General features: G+C 42.8%; 8 protein-coding genes across 8 annotated transcripts; 4 read left to right on the forward strand and 4 right to left on the reverse strand.

Moving 5' to 3' along the window:
- Positions 1-134: 134 nt before the first annotated feature.
- On the reverse strand, positions 135-739 carry K450DRAFT_216962 (uncharacterized protein). Its single transcript, XM_051584964.1, has 2 exons — positions 706-739; positions 135-621 (listed from the first exon to the last, which is right to left on the reverse strand). The coding sequence occupies exon 2, from the start codon at positions 475-477 to the stop codon at positions 160-162; it is 318 nt and encodes a 105-aa protein (XP_051449575.1). The 5' UTR covers positions 478-621; positions 706-739; the 3' UTR covers positions 135-159.
- Positions 740-1,599, forward strand: K450DRAFT_216965 (uncharacterized protein). Its single transcript, XM_051584965.1, has one exon. It carries the CDS (start codon positions 919-921, stop codon positions 1,540-1,542), a length of 624 nt encoding a protein of 207 aa, XP_051449576.1. The 5' UTR covers positions 740-918; the 3' UTR covers positions 1,543-1,599.
- A 13-nt stretch (positions 1,600-1,612) lies between these two features.
- Positions 1,613-2,394, forward strand: K450DRAFT_216967 (uncharacterized protein). Its single transcript, XM_051584966.1, has 2 exons — positions 1,613-2,054; positions 2,128-2,394. The coding sequence occupies exons 1-2, from the start codon at positions 1,633-1,635 to the stop codon at positions 2,327-2,329; spliced, it is 624 nt and encodes a 207-aa protein (XP_051449577.1). The 5' UTR covers positions 1,613-1,632; the 3' UTR covers positions 2,330-2,394.
- On the forward strand, positions 2,234-4,076 carry K450DRAFT_216969 (uncharacterized protein). The gene is made up of 4 exons (XM_051584967.1): positions 2,234-2,963; positions 3,030-3,128; positions 3,195-3,505; positions 3,569-4,076. The coding sequence occupies exons 1-4, from the start codon at positions 2,409-2,411 to the stop codon at positions 3,972-3,974; spliced, it is 1,371 nt and encodes a 456-aa protein (XP_051449578.1). The 5' UTR covers positions 2,234-2,408; the 3' UTR covers positions 3,975-4,076.
- A 2,422-nt stretch (positions 4,077-6,498) lies between these two features.
- Positions 6,499-7,185, forward strand: K450DRAFT_264225 (uncharacterized protein; the record flags this gene model as incomplete). Its single annotated transcript, XM_051592770.1, has 1 exon — positions 6,499-7,185. The coding sequence occupies one exon, from the start codon at positions 6,499-6,501 to the stop codon at positions 7,183-7,185; it is 687 nt and encodes a 228-aa protein (XP_051449579.1).
- An 863-nt stretch (positions 7,186-8,048) lies between these two features.
- K450DRAFT_216977 (uncharacterized protein) lies at positions 8,049-12,949 on the reverse strand. Its single transcript, XM_051584968.1, has 7 exons — positions 12,547-12,949; positions 12,407-12,484; positions 11,943-12,332; positions 11,812-11,870; positions 11,659-11,746; positions 10,396-11,595; positions 8,049-10,308 (listed from the first exon to the last, which is right to left on the reverse strand). Exons 1-7 carry the CDS (start codon positions 12,896-12,898, stop codon positions 8,267-8,269), a joined length of 4,209 nt encoding a protein of 1,402 aa, XP_051449580.1. The 5' UTR covers positions 12,899-12,949; the 3' UTR covers positions 8,049-8,266.
- A 161-nt stretch (positions 12,950-13,110) lies between these two features.
- Positions 13,111-14,057, reverse strand: K450DRAFT_216986 (uncharacterized protein). Its single transcript, XM_051584969.1, has 3 exons — positions 13,628-14,057; positions 13,453-13,549; positions 13,111-13,387 (listed from the first exon to the last, which is right to left on the reverse strand). The coding sequence occupies exons 1-3, from the start codon at positions 13,697-13,699 to the stop codon at positions 13,143-13,145; spliced, it is 414 nt and encodes a 137-aa protein (XP_051449581.1). The 5' UTR covers positions 13,700-14,057; the 3' UTR covers positions 13,111-13,142.
- On the reverse strand, positions 13,834-15,192 carry K450DRAFT_216989 (uncharacterized protein). The gene is made up of 2 exons (XM_051584970.1): positions 14,744-15,192; positions 13,834-14,624 (listed from the first exon to the last, which is right to left on the reverse strand). The coding sequence occupies exons 1-2, from the start codon at positions 15,017-15,019 to the stop codon at positions 13,968-13,970; spliced, it is 933 nt and encodes a 310-aa protein (XP_051449582.1). The 5' UTR covers positions 15,020-15,192; the 3' UTR covers positions 13,834-13,967.
- Positions 15,193-15,638: the final 446 nt, after the last annotated feature.

The following is a 15,638-nucleotide window of genomic DNA, read 5'->3' on the forward strand; positions in this document are numbered from 1 at the left end:
GTAAACAAATAACTTTCCTCATTGTTCAAAGATGCAGTTCATTTTTTCAATATAGGTTGCAAGTGGCAATATGCCAAAAAGCTTTCAGAGTAGTATTATTTGTCTTTTGATTAATTTACATATGTACAGGTATAATTTTACAAATTTTTGTATAATGGCTTAAAAGCCTTTTTGAGCGAGCCATTGCTTAATATCATTCACATATGAACCCTTAATGACGACTTGATTGTTAATAGGATTAACGGTAACAAAGTTCTTGGGGGTATCCGGGAACAAAGCAGCCACTTCCTGTCTCAATGCTTCCGCATCTCCTTGAACCCGACGAATGATGGTGAGGCTTCTTGTTCCTCCGTTCTTGATGTCTAGGTAGACAGGTAACGCGCCTGATGCATCAGTGCGTGTGATAATGTAAGGTGGGCTGGATGCCTCGGTGGAATATAACCGCTTGGAGAGAGAACGGACACCTTGACGCAACATTGGGTACTGTAGGAGGTATATCGATTAGATACGGGTCATCAAAAGATGGAAGGGTGGGGAGAGGTGAAAAGTGGGAAGTAATTCAACAATACGCATCAGCAAAAAAATTAGGTAGCTGGGGTTTTTTCGTCAGCGTCAGAAAGACTAAAGTCAAATGCCTGGGTCATCATTGCATATTGTTGAAGGGAGGGGAAGGGGTGGGAGAGGAGGGATGTATGGATAACTTACCGATTGTATTGTTGGTGAGGAAGAACCTTTGGATATAATGGCACTCCTTTGGTTGTTTATTTTATAAGCATTTGAGAAAAAAAAAATCTTTGACTGCTAAAATTGGTGTCTCAGGGACTGGTCTCTTTTCAATCGCCGAGTCGAGGACATCTGACTCAAAGATTGCTTCTTACCCATGCTTTTTGAATATCCATTAGACAAACTTCATAATACATGCTTTCAGTAGAAATAATATTACAGATACTATATAATTTGGATGCTTGGAACCTTTGTCAATACCGGACGGTCTCGCAATCCTTCAATCAACTATGCATCAAAGCGCTGATGTACAAAATTTGTCATGAAGGCTGGGCTATCGAACTCCGGACACCATCCTCCGCCTATGCTCAGTACTTCAACCCAGATTATATATCGCCACAAGTTGGACGATTAATTTGCGTAGGATATGAGCTTAAAGATGGTTGCCTTCACTTCCGCTCGGACACGCCAAATGATATCGGTTACACTCACAAGCCAATTGCCCACGAGCTACAACTGCATTGTAAGGAATGGCCGTCTCCCGTTATCAATCTTCCCAGAAGAGCTTTGAAAATCGAAGTATCACCATTCAATCAGAGTGCGAATAGCAACGAGCTTTCGTTCACTTACTCTGTCTCTTATCGCCGACAAGTAGAGTACTGTGAGGGCTGCCACCAATCGCACTACGGTGAGCGAGAGATAGCGGTAGTGCAGCCGCAGATGCTGAAAGTAGCATTGTCATGGATATTACAAGGAATCGTAGTAGACAAAAGTAGTGAAAGCTGCAGTGAGGCAGATTTGTACATCTTGTCAAAATGAAGTCATCGACCCTTTTATATAAATATAATCTCGTTATTTTTTCGCATGAAAAATTTCTTTATAGCTCTTTCCTTTCGTTTTACCTCAAACATGCCTACTTCATACAGTGACGTGGTTAAAAAAGACATGACAAGTGATCCTGATTCCTTTGACGGAACGCCTGAAGCATTTATTGTCAATCAAGTATATCCGCTTTTGTATCCTAGCGGATCAATATCGCAAGCCAAAATCAAACGGCGAAGAGTCATACGCAGTTATTTCGACAACAAAGCGGTCTATACTGACCCGTTTTCAACATGCGTAGGGCCACAGAATATCGCGGCCCACTTTGACTTCTTGTTGTTCTTCTTCAGATTCAAAGATGCCCGGATAAACCATATTACTGCCAAGGACGACACCGTCATGATCGATTCAGAACATCAAATACAGTTGAAGTGGTGGATAGCTATATTCTTTTCAGTCTGGGGCGTTATATGGTGGCTGTTAGGAGGAGCGCCAAAGACTTCATACCGGTGAGTCTTTGAATTCTTGTTGATATGACGCTGAGATGAGATAAGTGGGTTTATTAACATATCGGCTACTCAGTGTCATCTCCCGCTTTAAAGTGAGCAAAGTCAGCGGAGAATGGAGAATTCGAGAAGCTGAGGAAATCTGGAGTGTCGCAGAGATACTGAATGCCAGTCTTTTACCTGGCGGATTTCTACTACGATTTTTACGACCTGTGATAGGGTGGATAATGACTAGCATAGTTAGAAAAGTTGGTAACGATAATTGGAAAGACGATTGATTGACGTGGATGTTTGGAAAAACAATAAATAATTTAGTGTCCGCTACTTGACTTTCTTAACTCCTTTTGTTTCTCGAACATGCCATTGGATTACAGCAAGTGGGACAACCTTGAACTCTCTGACGATTCTGACATTGAGGTCCATCCAAATGTTGACAAGCGCTCATTTATTAAATGGAAGCAAGAGTCCATCCATATGGAGCGCGAACAACGCCGTCAAAAGATCGAATTTCTGCAAAATGAAACAGGCAGGAACGATCGGTTATTAAAGCAGCTCAATGAACTCATTACTGTGTGCCAGAAGGATGGAACCCGAAAAGTGATTGAAGATATAACCAGCATTCGCGATAAAGCTCGCAAGGAGGGCTCTAGCGATACTCCTATCCCGAACTCAGCTGGAGCAACGGCAAGCTTCGATGCTATCATGGAATCCCTTGTGGGTCAGATCGAAACTGCCCTCAGGACTCAATCAGAAGAAGACGTTAAAAGACAACTGATTACAAGAATAACTGATTCAAGAAATAAGGCACAGGCTCGTCAAGATGAAATGCTGGCTGAGCTTGCCAAGGAGGAGAAGGAAGCGGCCAAGAAGATGACGAGCGATAACATGTATCACGAATCATTCAACAAAACAGTAAGTTCAGATCTATGACCGAGTAAAGATATATAATACATTGTTTTAAATATGGAACGTTTTTAGATGATCAGTAAGCCAATTTTACCAACTTCAAAACCCTCTGAACCGAAGAAACAAACAAACAAAGTGATCGAAACCCTGAATGCCGATTCTGTTAACGCGGTAAGAATTTATAGACTTTGATATTTTTTTTTTTCATTTCCAAATAGTCTAATATCGGTTGGAAAGGCGCCATCTCAAGACAACTCTGCAGTTGCTACCAAGGCTGAAGCAGAAGAAGATGAAGAGGAGGACGATATTACGGTCTCACCACTAGCAAAGGAATTCGCAAAGCTGTCTGGATTCGAACCTGCTTTCAGATTTGTTGGAAAACATCCAGAGATCGTGTCGGAAACATACTCTGATCAATTACTTGCTGAGGCATTTACGGAACAATTGGAAGGCAACGAAAAATACGCTAGAAATTGCGTATTCCAATCGCTGATTTTGCAATACTGTGGCCAGCTTGGTAAAGATGGAATCAGCTTGTTCTTTGCCAGGTGCGTATAGCTGTAATCCTTTATTTTTGGAATCTGTGTGTGAACTAACGTTGACGCGTACAGAATGAGTCCCTCCGCACCTAATCAACAGCCTCGTCGCCTGTTTGAAGACGATGTCAATAAGACATACACACGTATCAAGAACCGATGCGCGGAAATCAATGCAGAAAAGAAGGAACAGCAAGTTGAAACAATCCAATTGCAGCAAATGCAAGAAGGTAGCAAGTTGACAGTCAGAATTCCCGATGCGAATAATGAGGAGGAAAAGCAAGCTCTTGAGGTGTATGAATGCTTACCACCGAACTTTAAAACTGCTCTCCAAACTGGTGAACTAGACGAAATCAACAAGGTCCTAGCTGAAATGAAAGTTGAAGACGCTGAAGTCGTGCTAAAGGTAGCTTCGGATTATGGTTTCTTGGACCTTGAAGGAGAGGTATTAGAGGAGGCTCCTGAACAAGCAAAAGCCTAGAGGTATGGCGTGTGGACGTGACACTCAAGCTGCATAACTGTAACATGAGTCCATCTGTATATCAATAAAAAACGCCTTTTTCATTTTGTTTTATGCAAGGAACTGCACGTTGGTTTACTACCTGACTGGAGCAAATGTAAAATTAGAAAAATCTTCCTTGTTGATCCCTTTGTCTATATCTAAATCACTCTGACGCCAATCGTGTTGCCTCATGATGGAATGTGCGTTCGGGATAGCTGAAATCTGGCTATCCCACAGGTTAGTCTTCCAAAAAAGTGGGTATAACTATTGCATTTCACATCTGAACTTCACTTGCAGTATTCTGCTTCGGTTCCATGGTCCTCGCGTTTACCAGCAATGTTTTCAGTAGCGCCACGCAAACCAACTAGCTTTTTAATGACGCATGTGAAAAGCTTCGACGACGCAACCCACAAGTTCTCTGAAAATGCAGTAATCAGTGAGAAAGTCAAGTTTTTCCTCTTGTCTATTGCATCAATTGATCAAAGTGTACGGACATAGCGATTTCCAGAACTGGCTTGCCGTCCCATATCATTGTCACTGGGCTTTCACAAGCGAGTATCAGTAGATTAGATTGTGATGTGAAGATACACTATTGTTCTAGTCTCATATACAACTAGATGACAATAATTCATCATAGGAATGATGCTTTAACCTATGTATGCTACATCGTCAATTCTTTTCGAATCACTTACAGTCTTTGCCTTTACGCCATCGTTAGACTGTAGTGCGACAATTGGTGTCGTCCCACGGAGTTCAAATCACGCTGACGGAAGGTAATATCCATAGCGTCCCTACTGCATTTGACTGGAGAACGACGGCACAAGCTTTGATTTATTCCACTGCATAAATTCACTGGATAAATCTAAAATATCATATTGAAGCGCCATATAAAAATGACCAATATGAGAGAACTAGTCTCTTCAAAATGCATTCGTATGGGCACCTTCGCTGTACTGATGAGAGGGAAGCTTGTAATGGATCCCTACAACATGGTGGCTGATCACCCCTCCAACGCTCTCCAAATGCCTCCCATATGAGCTATACTGTATCAAAATATGAGGATAAATTTTAAAGTACTAGTAATATAACATTTTCGATCTACACGGGTCCTCTCGGTATTAGCGAAAGGCGTCCTATACAATGGTACATGTGCAGGCCCGACTTGACGATGCTGGGTTGTACGTCACAATCGTCGAGTGGTACAACATTTTACTTGACAGTATTAGGAAAGCGAACGTACCAGCATGGCGTTCCAGTTTGGCCAGCTAGCGCACCAACTATTCCGCCACCGACATGTAGGCCCAGGCACTTTCGAATATTTTCGAAACAGTGAGTAGCAGCATGAAATTATGTATTGCATCGTGATTGTGATATAATAGCGCCTTGGCCTTCAAACAAATGACACAAAAGCGTAAGCTGTGTATACCATGCAACAACGTCGAGCAACAAAGCTATATTCCAAGAGTTGCGGAGATCCGCGAAGCGTCTTGGTTAACCATATGACTGGTCTGAACCAGCAAATGAAATTTCATCTTAATAAAGTAAGGCTAAAGAGATTTACTTGCCTTCTAGGGTTCCGACGAACTTAATTTGGCTCACTTGAGTATCTCGGTACTGGCCTAAGCGAATCATATGAGCAGAACTTGTCCTCATTTTAGAGGCCTTGGTTCTCGCGTTCCTCAAAAAATACGTACATCTTAATGCTTGCACGTGTAAGGTCAGTGCTACGATCTTTCATTTTATGAGCACTGAGATGATATAATCGAGATGGGCTGTATACGGTACACGTGTGCGCAGCGTTAACATAGCTGGTTTTATTTTTGTAAGGATGGGTCAAACAAATATTCCCTGACGAGCCTGGGGAAGGTAAGTCATGAGGATCGATTATATATGTGGAATGCAGGCAGCATTTGACACAATGGGAAACTACATTTTATCGGCACGCCGGCAAGAACAGCCGTACTGCTGCATAGTATTCAGATGAAGTCTATAGGCCATCTTGCCTTCAAAAATGTCAATGATTTGACTGTTTTCTGATGCGTTCTTAGTTCTTCATCATTGAAATTTGGTTTTCGTATTCATAAAGGATAGTGTGCGTAGGACCGAGAATTGGTGTAATATAGCTTTTGTCATACAAAGATGGGTTTGCCTTGAGCTGCGCTTCTCCAACTCAAATTATTTGATTTTTTTTTTTCCCTTCCACTACATAGATGCTTCAGCCGGAGAGGATTTCTTCTCCTTGAGAGGAAAACGGGGTTTCCGAAAGGATCATGAAGATCTTCGATTTTCATCGGGATATTTAGTATAATCGACCTCCTTCTGTGGCCAGACATCCCTGATCATACCTTTTTGTCCAAGTCATTAAATATGCAGTACAACCCGCGTTTCCCAAACAGATGTACCATAGCACTATAATCGGTCATTTATTACAAAAATGACAATACCTCAATGAAATCTATATAAAGGCCATCCCCAAAGTTTGATTTACCATCAAGTCAAAGTCATGAAACTCACTCTTGCCGCTCTATCTCTGCTATCCACCGCTCTTGTTGGCGTGTCAGCTACATTGAAAGGATTGGACGTTAGCAGTTACCAAGGAAATGTAGCTTGGTCAACCGTCAAGTCCAATGGTGCATCTTTCGCTTACATCAAAGCAACTGAGGGAACCACTTACACCAATTCATACTTTACTCAACAGTACAATGGTGCATATAACGCTGGTTTGATCCGCGGCTCGTACCATTTTGCTCAGCCTGCCTCCTCTTCCGGTGCTGCTCAAGCCAAATACTTCATTGCTCATGGAGGTGGCTGGTCTGCTGATGGCAAGACTCTTCCCGGTGCCTTGGACATCGAGTACAACCCTAGCGGTGCTACTTGCTATGGCTTGTCCCAGTCCGCTATGGTAAGCTGGATCAAGGATTTCAGCAATACTTACCATTCTTCCACTGGTCGTTACCCTGTCATTTACACTACCACTGACTGGTGGACTACCTGCACTGGTAACAGCGCCGCCTTTGGCGCTACCAACCCTCTTTGGATTGCTAGATATTCTTCTTCAGCAGGAACCTTGCCCAATGGTTGGTCATACTACTCCTTCTGGCAAAATGCCGACAGTGGTACCTTCCCTGGTGATCAAGACGTCTGGAACGGTAATGCCGCTGGATTGACTAGCATGGCAAAGGGAGCTTAAATACGTACGGTTTCATGAAAGCTTCAAGTTTACAAACGGAATCACCTCAGATGTATGCCTTTTTATCTTGCCTATATGCCAATCATTTTACATTTTTGCGTTTCTGGAAAAAGCATTAAAAATGAAAATGTACCATGCCATACAGAGTGTGTGATCTATAGTTATGGGATGCAAAGACATAGCAAAGTGACAGACATTAGTGTGATATCATCGTGCTATGGTGATTGACCGGTGAAGCTGGGATTTTGTCAAATCATAGTTGTGAGTTAGACCATAAAGAAGGCACATATGATTATTATGTGGAGATCTATTCGGTGATGGCTAATGCGGGCGCTCATCTTGAATAATGCCATACAGTGGCTATGGAGAGGTAAGCATTATGTCGTATTTTAGCGATATTGGCCGCTCTGAAAGCTGTACATCGCGGGTCGGCAATCCAATCACCTGGGTGGGTGCTTTTATATTGAAGCGTTGAGGCCAAGACATAGCGTTTGTTTGTCGCTAGTAGAGTAGTTATCAAATAGCTTCGGGAAGCTTGTGGACATGAAAAACATTGGCCTGGTATAAAAAATTGGTCCTACATTGGTATCTCCGGTATTCCTATGGTAAGGGTCTTATTTGCAACGAATGTTAACTTTTGGATGGCCATTCGAGGAAATAAATGCCGTACCTGAAGAAATGACTCCCATCAGTATGTAGGTAGCGCATTTGGAACGAATTGCATGTCAAAGGAATGACTGTCGGCGTTTCGAGGTAAGCTGGAATAAAGAGTTAGGAGGGCGAGACCAAACTTTTGGAGGCGCCATATTTATTGACAATGGACAGCACAAATAATAAGCAACCGTACCTCGATAACTTTCTACTAAATGCCTCCTACGTACCATTGTGCTTCAGAAACACAGTCGCTCGCCGGTTGATGAGATAAGCACAAACCATGGTTTTTATTTTCAAAGTCGCTCATGCGCTATTTACATTTACGAAACAAAATTTGACAGGCAAGTCTGTCTAGGAAAAAAGGAAGAAATTGAAGAAAAAATAAGGTAAAGGTTGCAAACGAAAACGCTGTAAATAAGGCTGCTGCTCAACGAGCAGCACGTGCGCGTCTTTTGTTCAATTTACGACGAATCCATCCAGTTGGCCCTCTTCCAGTATGCGAACTGGACGTGGTGGTGTCTGGCTGCTGTGGTTGCTGCTGTTGCATATGGCTTTCCGTACCCTTCATGTAATCGCTGGGGTCATGGAATTCAGCTCTATCCCACGTCGGTTTTCCAGACGATAGAGAGCTTGTGGTAGTGCTGTTTTGGTCAGGAACTACCTGTTGGTCATTTCCAATGTTCTCAGTTTGCACTGGTACTTGTTGATCAGTTTCTTCGCTTCGCTTGGTTTCAGCTACAGTCACAGGAGTCACTGGTAAGAAACCTTCATTCCGGTTGACCCGTTGATCAGTTTCTTCGCTTTGCTTGGTTTCAGCCACAGTTACAGGAGTTACTGGTAAGAAACCTTGATTCCAGTTTCCAGAGTCATTGACCAGCACGCTACGACCAGGTTCATAAGTAATTGGTTTACCAAGCGGTAGCGAGCTTATGGTCATACTGTTTTGGTCAGGAAGTGTATCTTGACCACTTTCAATATTCTTGGCTTCTGTTGGAGCTTGTTTACCACTGGCTTCGCCGCGCTTGGTCTGAGCTTCGTCAAAAGTGATCTTTGATATATCGTGCTTCCCAAATTCAGAACCATTGTCGAGTTGATTACGACCAGGTTCATAGGTAGACGATTTACCAGACGGCATGGAGCTCATAGCCATACTGTCTTGATCATGGAGTATTTGCTGGCCACTTACAATATCCGTAATCTTCTTTGGTGAATCTGTGGCTTCACTTCTCTGGGCTTCAGCTTCGTTGAAGGGTGTCCTTGATGGAGATTCGTGCTTCCAGTCTGTACATTCATTGAAACGACCAAGTTCATAAGTAATAGGTTTACCCAGCGGCAAGGAGCTTATAGTCATACTGTTTTGGTCAGGAAGCGCCGCCCGTTGATCACTTTCACTATTCTCAGCTACGATTGGTGCTTGTTCATCAGTGGCTTCGCTAGGCTTTGTTTCGGCTTCATTAAAGGGAGTGCTTGATGGAGAATCATGCCTCCAGTTTTCAAAGTCACTGTCGAATTGGTTGCGACCAGGTTCATAAGTAGACGGCTTATATCCACTATCGACAACGTGATAATTTTCCAAGTCCAACTTCTTCTCCTTGCTCTGTGGTTTTAGTCCAAGAGTGCTAGCGGCTTGACCAAGCGCGCTAGACACACTAGCCTCCCAAATTTGACGACGGTCGTCCATGGTAGTTTTATGTGGATCGTCTGATTTGAATGACTGACGGACACTATCAGGATCGCCATTGAATAAATTGCGGATTTCATTATCGTTTGCACTTTCCGTCTTAGTTTCAGGTGCGGAATCAACAACTTGTTCATTTCCATCTTGGTCATCAAGGACAACTGCCATGTTTTGAGAGACAGCATTATCTGTCAAGTCGCTTTCAGTTGTCTTGTCAGCTCCATGCTGCAAGTTTTCAGGCAATTCAAGTTGTGGTGCAGCACTGGGATAGCTTAGGTGATCTGATGAGCCTAATGGTTGCTCGCTTGACAGCTCTCGCTTCTCAGTGGGCCGAAGCAAACTCGGATGAAGATTTATAATGTGAGAGTCGTCATCAACATGTCCTAATGACAGATCAGGCTTCTCTTGCTTTGCTACATAGAGTTGTTCTTCTGCATCAACAAGATGACTGTCTGGAACGGTGGCAATAGCTTGTACGCCTTCATCTTCCTCATGTTCCTTTGCATATTTTTGGTCACCTGCATTAAGGGCCGCGTTGGATGCATATGAGGTCTCTCTTGGCTTTTCTTCAGCCGAGTGCGAACTTTCACCAAATAAGTATGAGATCGCTCCTACAGCAGTGCCAGCAACAGCTCCAACACTGCTGGCTACAGTGTCCACAATGCCATGCAGCTTGTGATGGAGTTGCAGTTGAGGATTTTGGGCATCTTCGTCTGTATCTGCTTTGACTCCATGAAGCGGTGTTGCCAAGTAACCACTTTCGGACAGCCAGTTTTTGGATTCATATTCGGCTGTGGGAAAAGCAGTTTCCTTCGAGTCAGTTTCAAAAGAGAAAGATGCTAGAGAATACGGAGCGTTTATTCCATATGAAGACGTACTTGTCCAAGTAGGTACCTTGGATTCTGCTCCAATTTCTTGTTGTGAGGATCGGTCGGTAGAGTCCTCGAATTGCTGCGGAAACAATGTCTCCAACTGATTGTCATCCATATTGTCCGCCCAGTCCTTTGATCGATTCTCTTCTCTCATCTCTCGTTTTCTTAGCTTTCGCTGCTCGACAGCCTCTTCGACATTCACCGAACTAGCTTGCGCCAGGTTTGACAAATGCGAAGGGCCATTATATTTTGAATCAAAATTGTCTTGAGCTAAAGATCCTGGAGACTGATACCGGTCTTCGACGGGTGGTGGTCGTTCCTGAGCAGCTTTGAGTGCCATGTATGAGGACCAGCTGTCATTTACGTTGATCTCCGGTGGAACATCTTTGATGGACCCTTCAGAACCCAAATGCCAGTCAGTTTGAACATTTTTTGGTCTCTGAATGGTATCATGTATGCGTCCAGTAGTACTTGCTGACTTGTCAAAGTCTCCACTGGTATCTTGAGAATCGAACATGGTAGAAAGATTTACCCCAAGTTTGTGTGGCCTGGGTTCTATGACAGGTAAGCAAGAGCTATCTTGGTTCGTTTGTTCATGAAGTGCGCTGGTCTTCATGGGTCTTTGTTCACTGCTGTGAGTCCTGTTAATCCACTCGTTCAAAGAACTGGATTCGGGTAGGCCGTCCTCAGCAGGCATCAACCTTTCTAGGCCAATATCATCAATGTCCCATGATGCCCAGTCGAGGCAGGACGGTGATGGATTCAGTAGGCAATTTAATGCCAATGAACTTGGAACGGTAGGTGGCATGATCTTGCTGACACTCTTGTTTCCAACGGCTTCGTCGGATAGATGTTGCGAAATGTCCTTAACCATAGCCTTATCTGCGCCAACAAGAGGCGCGTCAAAGAGTTTATCGATTCCAAGATCATCAAAAGTCAACCAATCCACTTGAGACGATGGATGATGGAGTGGTTCTAAACATAATTCGGATGGTAGCATTGGGGGAATACTCAAGTAGCTAGACGGTTTGACTGCTTCTACGCTTCCTTGTCTTGACTTTCTCCTACCATTCTGGGCGAAAGAGGAGTCATCAAAAGCATGTCGTCCTGACAGCTTTCTGCTCTTTGCAGGGCTATCTTCCGGAGAAGCGAAGGTGCCAGCTCCCCAATTTGGCGAAGAAGCTCCAGGATAGGACGGATGTTCTTCTGAATGATTTGTGAATAAAAATTTCTTCACTTGCAAAAAAATAAACAGTGATGACAACATACGCATATGAAATGGGTCAAATCTTCTTGTACCAAAAGATGATCTATGAGACTTCGATGGAGCACTTTTGCTTATTTTAGAATCAGGTTGCTGTACATAACAACGTTAGCCATGGAAGCAAATTGAAGATGGGCCAGGCAAAAGCTGCTACAAACCTTTCTTGGTGTAGAAAATACTATAGGTTGTGGCTCCTGCAATCCGGACTGATGTAGCCCTATACATAGCGTTAGAATCCTCGAGAAGAACGAGCGAAGAATCAAACTATTTTTTATTGTATAGCACTTACCAGAAGGCTTTGACCATGAGTTTCGCCGAGCATTATCATCAAGTCTTTCTACTTGTTGATAGTTATCATATTGATTATCCGACATATTGAATTCTGAGATCTCTCCAGTTCCATACGAGGATATAGACCTCGACGATTTTGACGGGAGTAAAATAGGCTCGTTCTGTGTTGTATCATCCCTTCGAGAAGTAATATCAGCCTGAGTTGTATCATAAGCGTCCTCGGATGGTTCGAATTCTACGCTGTGTTGTTGCGTACTGTGACCAAGTTCTTGCGAACTACGATCAACGTCTTGAGCACTGGGGTCAACTTGTTGAGGACTAAGATCGATTTCTTGAGCGCCAAGATCGACTTCTTGAATACTATGATCAACTTCTTGCTCTGGAGTACCTATATAGAGGCAATATCAGCTAATGTACTAAAATACAAAAGAGTGACATTTGGGCGGGTGAGATTTACAATACCTTCTGGTGATTCTCCAAACGCATTGAGAAAGTCGATGAATTTGTCAACCAAGCTTTCTTTTTCCTTTTCAGGCTCGTCTACTAAGAGCGTTAATTCACATAAGTTGATATGGTTATGCATTCCATTAAATAGAACTCACTGTCTTCATCGTCTTCTTTCACTGCGGTTTTGTTCATTCTCTCAATCCAAGAATACTGCTTCTTCGGGACAGGTTCAGGATCTTTGGGCTTTGGTTTTACCTCTGCCTTTGCATAGATCTCTCGAAATTTGTATTGTGGGTCGATAGCTCGATTGAAATGTGGCGGTTCCTTTTGATGAGACATAACAGGAGATACTCCACCATACGATTCGACATCGACGTCTCCTAAACGATTCGATGGATTCTGCGGTTGTGCTCGCAAAGGATGTGACACAGAGCTGTCATCTTCTACAATGGATTGCTCGGGATGCTGTTCCTCAAAGGAATCGCTGCGTTCTGAATTATGTTCCATTGCGCTTTTCAATCACTATGATCTTTTTGTGTGGTCAGGGATAAACTTATAAATGTTTGTGCAGACAGAAACTTATTACATGGGGTTATTTTAAACGATTTTAATTGTTGCATGAATTTTTCACAGCACGGGCGATGTGAAAGAATTCTGACATCAGAGACTCGCCACAGGGTGGGCTGACGCCAAATTTGAATGAAGGTTGCTTTTTGAAACACAAATCACCCAGCGATTGGTTCTAACTCTTTTATTTATCTTTGCCGTCAATATCTGACCATCCTACCGGTATGGGCTTCACAGTTGCTGGATCTACCCATTTTGGATTTTTGGTATCTAGCATTTTTTGTAATTTACCACTGCTATTGGCATCTAGTAAATCCGAGGATCCACCAAGATGACTTCCATTAATGAATATATTGGGTACAGTCGTCTGATTAGTAATCTCAGTCAAGTATCTACGGATTTCATGATTTTCCACAATTCTGTCTTCCCCTGAACATTGTATATCAGATCGATGTGTCAGACTGATAGATCCTTAATATATTTTCTCCACTTACTATCAAAGCGAAATTCATATGCTTTATAGGGTACGTCAAGGTCATCGAGAAGATCCTTTGCTCTCATGCAAAATGGGCAGGTTTCTTTGCTGAACATCTTGTTTACAAAGCAAAATAAAAAGTCTTAGATGGAAGACAAACGGTTCTATCAGGACATGTTTAAACAAACACTCACCATGACTTTGTTACTGTTAATTAACCCATTGACAAAGGATCGAATCACAGGGGCGACACTTGGTATTGACATGGTACAGAGAAGACAGGCAGTAAGATGGTACAACGGGCTAACAGTCACATTAGGGATTGCAAAATGGGCGGAAAAACAATCAACTCTGGCAGACCGGGGAATTGTATGAAAAAAAAATTATGTATTTGGAGGTGGGGTGAGGGGGTTTCGCAAATTATACACTTGTGTGGATCATTTATACAATAAGAAGGCAAAGAGTGGGAGTGCAGGATCGAGAATAGGCGGCGGAGGGTGGAGGGAAAAGAAATAGAGTAAGGAGCCGTAATTATTACATACCCACATAACTTAACATTTGTAGTATGTCATCCTGATCTTGCTGTTCCTGCAAATTCGGGTAGCTGTTGGATGGTGTCTGGTTGTTATACACTTCGTCTCTTCTTCCCATCAATACGCTAGGCACACCAGTGTGGTTGCATTCATCTAATCGTTCCAATTCTCGTTCTCGCTCACGTCTCTTCTTTTCTGCAGCTTCCTTTTGTCTTTTGCCGCTATTACATGGGCGGCCTCTCTTCTTGCGCTCAGCGTCTACGCAGGTGTCTCCTTTATTCAAGCGGACACATCGCTGACAAGGACGTGCGATGTCACACGCAACATGGGATGCCTTGCAAGATACACATGCCTTGAGGACGTATACCTTTGGCCGTGAGGAATCGGCATCTTCAGAGGCAGAGGATTGTTTCCTTGGACTATATGGACGATGTCTCTTGACGGCCATGTTCATAGCATTGGCATCCCAGGACGCCCTGTGATGATCAGGGAACAGGGCATCATAGTAAACGTTGGATAGATCAGTTGAGGATGAATTACTAGGTGTAGATACTTCAGAAAGTTGACCAGCCATGAAAAAATTTGAATTAGGTGATGAGAGATATTCTGAACCTGCTTGGTAGCTGGGAAAAGGCTGTGTTGGATGATGCGGGTATTGCTATATTGGCAAAGAATATAAAAGACAGGAGCAAAAAATATCTCAGAATCAAGCATGAATAGACAGTCACTCTGTTGCAATATGCGCAGAGTTCGGAGTATCAAATCAGGGCCACTTACAGAAATCTGATTGAGCAGGTTGAACTGATCTCCCATAGAGGAACCGTATGAATACTGTCGATTCATGGCGCCCTGATTTTGATAGTTGAAAGGGAAATTTACGTTCATGTTTCCGTTCATATAGTTGTCTTCGAAGCGACCGTGTTGTGATCCCTGAGACATACTTGGGCGCAGGTGGTTGATGTGTTGGTGTCGGTCACCAAAGTCCATTCCCGATGGCATTGCTGATGTAATTGCCTGTGATAGGCTCTCTTCTTGTTGCTCGTAAATGGTCATGGTTAATAAAATGGTGTTCTTCAATCAACTAGTTGGAAGGGATGGTGTGCCGGGGACGGACGAATTCGATAATAGGAGAGCTTATGCAAATCACAAAACAAAGGCAGCTTGCTATACAATAATAACAATACTGTTTCAAAGAACGACAGAATTTGGACGCGAAGAGATTTTCTAAACGATCTTGAAATATGAAATGCCACATTATATATGTCTATAACGGCGGAGTTACTGCCATCATACAAATTTGTGTGAACGTCGTTGTAGTTTCAACCGAGAGCAAGTCCAATGCGGAATAATTGGTTCCACCGATATACACCCTCCCACTTTACTACCATTCGCATATAGTATATATTGCTTACTCCAAAGTATCTATGACACAACTTACTGAAATTAATCCTTGAAATTGTTTCACGACGGAAAAATTGCACCTTTGTTATTGTAACTCTGAAATTACCTTGCAGAAATTTAATATCAATGAGATGCAATAAATGCTTTCATAGCATATCTTCAAACCTCAATGAGAGGGAATCGGTACAGCAATATCAAACCTGAATATATAATTATTTCTATTAATTCAATTATGCTTTTTGAATGGTATAATCGAACTGTTAACAAAGTC

This window comes from Umbelopsis ramanniana (assembly GCF_025399195.1).
Source record: "Umbelopsis ramanniana AG unplaced genomic scaffold K450scaffold_1, whole genome shotgun sequence".
Taxonomy (NCBI): Eukaryota; Fungi; Mucoromycota; class Umbelopsidomycetes; order Umbelopsidales; family Umbelopsidaceae; genus Umbelopsis; species Umbelopsis ramanniana.